Source organism: Notothenia coriiceps, unplaced genomic scaffold (assembly GCF_000735185.1).
Source record: "Notothenia coriiceps isolate Sejong01 unplaced genomic scaffold, NC01 NC01_scaffold00028505, whole genome shotgun sequence".
NCBI classification, from domain to species: domain Eukaryota; kingdom Metazoa; phylum Chordata; class Actinopteri; order Perciformes; family Nototheniidae; genus Notothenia; species Notothenia coriiceps.
In genome coordinates this window covers 2,009-10,088 of record NW_011361206.1, presented here as the reverse complement: position 1 = coordinate 10,088, position 8,080 = coordinate 2,009, and the positions used below count along the sequence as shown (strand labels likewise).

At 42.8% G+C, this 8,080-nt stretch overlaps 2 protein-coding genes across 2 annotated transcripts in view; both read left to right on the top strand.

The window, feature by feature from the left end:
* Positions 1-638, top strand: part of LOC104958258 (1-phosphatidylinositol 4,5-bisphosphate phosphodiesterase delta-1-like) — a 2,271-nt gene extending 1,633 nt beyond the window's left edge. The window contains exon 4 of the mRNA XM_010785981.1: positions 587-638. Within this exon, the coding sequence (XP_010784283.1) occupies positions 587-638 (52 nt within the window). The remainder of the gene's footprint in view (positions 1-586) is intronic.
* LOC104958257 (G-protein coupled receptor 98-like) overlaps positions 1-7,639 on the top strand; it is a gene marked incomplete at its 3' end in the record, with an annotated part of 17,399 nt that extends 9,760 nt beyond the window's left edge. The window contains exons 2-3 of the mRNA XM_010785980.1: positions 6,569-6,756; positions 7,490-7,639. Of these exons, the coding sequence (XP_010784282.1) occupies positions 6,571-6,756; positions 7,490-7,639 (336 nt within the window). The remainder of the gene's footprint in view (positions 1-6,568; positions 6,757-7,489) is intronic.
* Between the last annotated feature and the right edge of the window lie 441 nt (positions 7,640-8,080).

Below are 8,080 nucleotides of genomic sequence, written 5' to 3'. Positions count from 1 at the left end.
AGTAGTAGTAGTAGTGTGAGAGAGAGAGTAGAGAGTAGTGTGTGTGTGTGTGTGTGTGTGTGTGTGTGTGTGTGTGTGTGTGTGTGTGTGTGTGTGTGTGTGTGTGTGTGTGTGTGTCACTGACTGCCAGATATAACCACAAGCCTTTCACCAAGGGCGTCTCAGTACCAGGGAAGCCTCAAGGAAGGGGTGCCTCATGGGAAAGCCCTTGATTAAAACTCTCCAGACCGTTATCCCACACGCCCGCTACCAGAAAGGAAGTAAAAGTATTGCTTTCCTCTTTTAAAGCTTCCATATGGAGTATTCTCAGTGAAAGTCATTCCCTATGATTATAGAGGCTGGTACTTTACCTTGGGATTCTCTCAGAGAAAACATGATGGAAATTGAAGCCATATTTTTAACTTACAGACAGAAATTAACTGTGAAACATGGCCGTCTGTGACAGCATAATCATGTGTTCTTTCAGTATGTCAACATCCGGATTACTATTTCGGCACATGCTATACAGTGAATCCTGCATTGTCATGCTTAATACCGTCCTTTGACTGTTAAGTCTTAGACTTTCAGTGAATAATTCATGCTAAAGATTACGACACAGAGGCCACTGTCAGCAGAAACCCAAGAGGCACCAGCCCTGACCCCAGGAGCAGCCCTGCAACCAGACACCGCCTCAGCACCTCCGACAGGGATATCACATAGATCAGGGAGTGTGTGTGTGAGTGACTGCAAGGGATCCAATGTAATGTTTTTGTTGTTTTAAACCAGGCTACTAACACCTTTAAAAAGGGCTGACTGGTGATGAGGTCAAACCACCGCTGAAGAGCGCTGATGTTATCACCGGTGACTGGTCAGGGTGCTTATCATGTTTGAGCCTGTTGGGATATCTCTCTGTTGATGAGCTATCCATCACAGAGATACAGGAGGAGTTAGTTGTCAAGAAGAAGTTAAGATAAGATTACCCTTTATTAAAGGGGCTGTATTATGCCCATGTTCAGGTTCATATCAGTATTTAGTGTCTCTACTGGGACATGTCTCCATGCTGTAATGTTCAAAAAGCTCTTTATTTTTCTCATACTGCCTGTGCTGCTGCACCTCTTTTCACCCTCTGTCTGAAACCAGAGCCCAGTCTGCTCTGATTGGTTAGCTGGCCGGCTCTGTTGCGATTGGTCAACTGCTTAGAGATGTCCCCCCTGCCCCAGCCAATAGAAGTGCGAGTGTTACATAATGATGTCATTATGTTACGGAAGTAAACAAAGGAGTCCAGGAAGCGTTTCAGGCCGGGGGGGGAGTGTGTGTGGGAGAGAAACTCCTTCTTGAGAGAACGTTGGGATTTTAGCCTTTGCAGACCATTGACATGCACACAAGTCTATATAACACACTACAGGGAAGGGAATACCATAATAAGCATAATAAGGCCACTTTATTCCCCATCATTCAGGTTTAGCCGAAATAGGGATAAGAGACAAGGTCTACACAGGATAGGACAGGTAAGAGTACATACACAGGGTTAATAGGATTACGAAACAACAAAAGAAAGTAACAATATAATTAAAAATAGAATAAGGTAAACTGTTAAGATACACTAAAGATGTGGATTATTAAGGGAGACAGAGGAGTGAGTGATTACAAGCAGATACTGAAGGGATACTCTACATGAAGTACATGTGTGTTAGTGCGTGCATGTGCGTATGTGTGTTTTGCTGCCAACGCATAGTTCCCTTTTGCTTTGATCTGAGTTTAGCCGGTGAAACGAGTGGACTTAGTGGCACTTCTGTTGTAACACAATACCAGGCGCTAATAAACTTTCCTGGCAAACACAAAGCCTCCCTGTGCCAAAGGACCAACATCTGACATGACTTGGCATATTGAAAAGAAGAAAGGAGCTTGATGGAAGTATTAACAAAAACTGTTATGTTGAAAGCAGGTTCAATGTCATTGTTTAATGATATAATAATCAGGTTTTTGTAACCTATGGTTTGTTCATTACGATGCTGGATTGTTACAGGCTAAGGGGTTGATTTTCATTTGAGCTTGTTGACGTATTTTCACGTACATTTGATGACTCATTGTTGTGGATAAAGAGGCATAACATATTTAGCCTGTACTATAAATACATATTTTATTTGACGCTATGCGAGTTCCAGGAAATAAAGTCATGTAACATAAAAGAAAAGTCAGCTGTCTGAGGTTAGAGTCACAGACTATGTCAATAAAAGCTGTTTTAAATGTTGAGAATGTGAAGTCTCTTCAGTTGTGGTGCTGTCTGTGGTTTGTTGGAGCGCCTGGTCCCTGAGTCCTGGCCCAAGCCATCATTTTCTGTTCCTTTGGCCTTGCGATATTTTTGATGGACATTTCAGAGCTCTCCAGTGTCCTGGCCTGTCACCCAGCTGTCTCTCTGAGCATTGAGATCCTACATTTTAGTTGCTAACTGTGAGTTCGCCAATGCTTCCTCGTATGCAAACTTGTGTGAATGTTTGTATGCATGCAACTGTGCCGCTGTGCACCTCTCTCCATGGACTCTGACTCCCAGCCTTATCAATGTCAGAGGTCTGCGCCAGGCGCTCCATGATGCCTTTTGCTGTGACAGACAGACCATTGGTCCCCTAACCCCCGGGGTCAGGGCTGGCACAACGCATGATGCCCGCACAAAAACTGCCCTGCTGCTTGTAGGAACGACCTGTGCCATCCACACAGCATCTGCTTTGTGTTACTCTCTTTGGAAGAGTGCGGCATCGTGGTCAGTGGATGCTAAAGGGACCACCCCTCTATTTTTAAGGAGGGGGTTTAGGATGTTAGAGGGTTGGATGCTCGCAACCATATCATCCATCTCAAAGATTGTGGTCCACATGATGTTAGGCAATGCTTTGGGAGTTTGGAAGTGAGGTTTTGAGGCAGATTTACTGAAGAAATAGAGAAGCCCAACTTTTTGTTCTGAAAAAGAAGCCAAATATGACAAAGAGACTGAGATTCTATGAAAAACAAATATATATCCAGAAAATGAATAGCCTTGAAGAGACTTGCAAGTCAAGGTCAAACTGATGAAGGCACCAGTGAAAAGAAAGGGAAGAGGCAGCAGTACACTATATTCCTTCTGCTGTTGAAAGAAATGAAACCGACATTATGGTGATTTTAAGCGGCAGCAGGACATAAAAGCTGGAGAAGGCTAAGACTTCCCTAAACTGTTGGTCCCTTTAATATTTTGCACACCAATGTTCCCTAAACGTCTCAAAATATCAGCCTGTAGTATAAGGTTTGATAGTTAGTCACCAAATAAAATTATTAATCAGGTTACTCATAAGAAGTGCAAAGGATTTATGAATGATGTCAGGATTAGCAGAGGGAGGCTCAAAGAACCAGCTGTAGCAGCATTTGGTGTGCGGCGGTAACCTAACGTTATTCAAAACATACAGCTCTGGTTCAGAAACAGCAACTTGTCTCATAAGCTGAATATTTACTGTCAGTTATTGCAAACTCAACATATGCTACTGGTGAAGTTCTGTCACGCCCCGTTTGCTACAGCTAGCAGGATGCATGTCTGTAGTAACGGTCATTTGTATAACGTTGGCACTTGAATCTCGTTTTTCTGTAGCCTAGTAAGTTATTAGTGTTTATTGTGTCAAAATTCATTAGCACCTACTTATATCCAACGATCCCTCCCCCTTTAGCTCCTTTGCTGTGCGTTATTGTTGGTCAGGTAGGTGCCTAGGAATGCTGTGATAAACATAATCACATCTTCTGTGGTGTGGGTTTCAATATTAAACTTCCCTTTCCGCACCTTCCACGGCTTTCCAATTCGTAAAACTCCTTCAGCTGTGCATGATATGGTCAATGAGTTACTGTAGGGCCACATTTAAAAAAAAAAAACTGAGAGATTTCGAGAATAAATACGTAATAATATGAGAATAAAGTCATAATTACGAGATTAAAGCTTTATATATACAGTCTATGGATTAAAGTTTCATAAGTGACTTGAGAAGGAGACAAGAGCCTCGTCCTACAATAAAATGAGGAATGTGGAGCATCTTGTGAAGCAGTACTTTAGTTTAGGTTTCTCAAATCACGAAATACTTAATATTTTGGCACATCAGCATCAGATTATCATAAGTATTAGAACTTTGAAAAGGTTTGGCAAGAAACTGTGTCTATTATTTCGAAGAAAAAACCAAACGGACTTGTCTCCTTTCTGCAGGAGGACATAGCTGGTTCTGGCCGACTATTACATTTACATTCGTTGATTACATCTATGAGCTGTTCAAAGGGGATTTGTTGTTTCACAAGAAACGATGAGACTTGTAATCAAGGCTTTGTATCCAGAAGGAGTCGAACCATAGCCTTGTAGTGGAATCGGAATGAGCTCCCCATTGAAATCAGGACAGCAGAAAGCTTACACATCTTCCGACGCTGACTGAAAACTCATTTCTTTCGACTCCACTTCGATCGATAGAACTATTAACAAAGCACTTATATACTAACAAAGGACTGGCTTATCTAAAGCCTGTTGAGTTGCACTTGAAATGTTTTGGCTCTATGAAACCTGATGTACTTATATGATTCTGTTTTCTTCAAGTTTGTATCTTGTTGGTCGAATGCACTTCGCTTTGGATAAAAGCCTCAGTTAAATTAAATGTAATGTAATGTAGTCGGCCAGAACCAGCCGTTTCCTCCTGCAGAAAGGAGACAATCTCCTCCAAGTCCGCTTCTCAAGTCACTTATGAAACTATGACTTTATTCTCGTATTATTACGACTTTATTCAACTTTATGTTTTCTAAGTTTGGCCTAATACTCCGTCGTATTATTGCCATGACTGAAATAGAATGTTTTGGCCTTGTTGTCCAATATTCCTCAATTAAGCGGGCATGTGGATATTACACTAGCAGGTGTGCGCATGCTGTAAAGTTTCACACCCTCGGGTAACCCATGTCCCAGTAGAGTGTGTTCTAGACTAGTGTAGGCTCTAAGTGTGTGAGGCAGCTCCAGGGATAGGGGTAATAGCTTTCCTCACAAGCTCTTGGCCAGTGGTGCAAGAAGTTCCCAACCCCAGGAGAGAGAGCAGGACGAATAACAGGATTTATTCTCTTTGTCCAGCGACACACTCACCTCTTCCCCCTTTAGCCTCACCCTCTGTCCCCCACTGTCCAGCCTCCCCACCAGCTCTAAATCCTTTTTTGATGGATTTCCCAGGAATCTCTCCATTGCTGGCCTGTGTGCTACACATTCACACAGACACACACTTGACACCACCTCTACACAAACTCTCAAACACACTTTTACCCGATTGATTCTGACTGTATCTGTCAACCTACAACTTCTAATGCTGACACAGTGTCTTGTGGCTGATGGATTGATGGATGGTTGCTATTTAAACACCCGCCACTACTGAGAATAACTCAGATTGATTTAACAGCTATGGAACATTATGAAAAATGGTTTCTTTTCAATGTCCAACTTTCCCCAAACGATTTCTGCTTTCGAAAAAAGACCCAAACAGCATGACTTCACCCACCGTAGCTGCTGATGCTCTTTTTAAACCTTGTAATTAAGAGCAATTTAGACCTTACGTGTTCATACTGTTGGCAAAAGTGTGTGGTGCGAGTTATGAATGGGATGGGTAAGAGGACGCATGGAGGGGAAAGACAGGACATAGTGGTCGAATGTGGCTATAAGCTGGCTCCACCCCTCTGTCATGCTGTGTTGTTTTGTTGTGTTAACCATGACAACTGTCTTAGTGGCTCCATCCAGCTTTAGGATTATTCTGGATGAGGGAAAGCAGGGGACAGATGAGGGGAGGAGGGCAGAGCGATGTAGGAGAGATGCGAGGATGATTGGAGGAAGCATGAGATCAGAAACGATAATTAGAGAGAGGAGAGTGTTTCAGTGAGGCTGATGCTGAAATACTGAAACTACCTTCAGTGATTATATTTATACTGGCTTTCAATGCATGTGGTCAGAAGAGAATACATTCGACAACAACTGCTTTAACAGTTATGGCCACATGAGGACAACAGCTGTTGAAATGATGGAATAATGTTATGAATCATTCAGACCACAATGACCAGCTAAAGTCAGGCCATGTGAACATCTGGCCACTCAATACTGCCCGTAGATCACATTCATTTGAATTTAAACTGACTTTATATTTCTAAATGTCAGTGTTTCTAGTGTTTTCATACATTTCTGACATCATTTCTGCAGTATTGGAACACGTATCTTAATCTGGAGTGTATTTATGTATGACACTAGGCGCTGAATGATTACAATTCTAACTTTTTTTTGCCTTTCGAGTTCATCTAACTTCTCAAATTAGCCCCATATTGGCCTTTGAGTCATTTCAATATATGCATAATGTCTATTTGTCCTTCAATATCAGAAATGTAAATCCTTCATGAGTCACACAGCTGGGAAATGTACAATGCAACAACAAAGAGAACAGTGCAGACAAATGGCACAATCAAGATTAGTAGACTAACATATTAAATGAAGAGGCAAGCACATGTTAACAGATTCAAATTGAAATAAAACCAGATCTATATTGAACAAAAAATGCTCATGGTTCCCCTCTTTCTGCAGGAATGCTCCCTGTCCTCCTGCTTGCTGGTTGGATTCTGGCGCTGTCCGTCCCTGGCACAGCGTCTGAGTCGGCCACGCTGCGGTTTCTGGGCCAGACTGACTTTGTTGTCAACGAGAGCGAGGAAGCTGTGGTCCGACTGGTCGTGGAGAGAGTGGGAGACCCGGTCAATGTGACTGCTTTGGTTCTGGTAGGACATCCATGCACTCACGTGAAACAAAACTCATCAACCTGTCAAGTCATCTATCTTGTCTCTTTTTAAGCACCTTGCTGTGTTGCGGAGCCTCCACCTTTATATGTCTAGCGAAGATCAGAATGAATGACCTTTTTCCCTATGGCACACAGCGGCCAGTAAGCAGAGTTTGTCTCTAGAAAGTGTTTTGAAATCACTGTTGGCTTAGGCTTTACAACCTCCACATGAGGTGTCAGCTGCTCACAGCTGGTGTCCAGTAAGGAGAGTTCACGGGCTGTGAATTGTGGTTGGGGGGTTTCCTTACTTCTTGATACCTTTACCAGATTTGCCACATGGATTATTACACCTGAGCTGCCATGGTAGTTGATATAAGAGTGTAATATCCGGCTTCCTTCCCGGAAGTCTAATGGGGATAGACAGAAGGGCAACTGAGGATCAAATTGAAACTTATTGAAACGTATAAACGTACTTATCTGCTGTTGGGAAGAGATGAAACAGTCAAAAACCTCAAGCCCAAAGCATGCTATTAAAGGAAAAACTCATGTACCTGCTGCATCTTAAATTCACACCAACTTTTAATCTACTGTGCCACATTCTTTCCATCTGTTATGTGCCTTTCCTGTCTTCATTTACCACTGTCAAATGGATGCAAAAAGTACACAAAAGAAGCAGGAATCTTTGTTCATTTCAGTAGTGATTAATCTGTTTGAGTGTTTTCTTGTTTCCCCAGCTTGAGGGAGTGGACACAGGGGATTTTGAATCCATTAATGCTGCAGCCTTCCTGCTGTCCACTGAGTCCAGTAAGACCATCTTCATTGCTGTGAAAGATGACAACCTGCCAGAAGCCGATGAGACCTTTACCTTTAACCTTAGATTACAGGTAATTACCTATTGTTTGTTCGCAATGTCTTTGAATTGGATTTGGTTTTCTTTCATGGTTTTTGGATTGACTCACTTTCCTCCTCATTCCCTTCTCTCTGCAAAACCACGTTTCCTTCCCACAAAGTGCTTTAATTCTGCCCCTGCCTGACTGTCTTTAACCCTCACCCCATCTCCTAAGCAATAGAGAGTCGGGGCCAAGACCACAGTAAGCCTGGGAGGGTCTGAGCTCCAGGGTCTTTGATGTGTGTGCCCTACAGGGCTTCTCCAGGGTTGGTCTGGGTGGGGCTAAATGTTGTGTGCACCTCTGAGGTTCCCCACTAAAAGACACCTTTGTGAGCAGAAACTATCTTTGACAGCCACAGCCCCACCGCACAGAAGATTAAAGTGATTCCCTTATTCACCGTCCCCATTCACTTCAATGGGCATGTCCGTTCCGAGG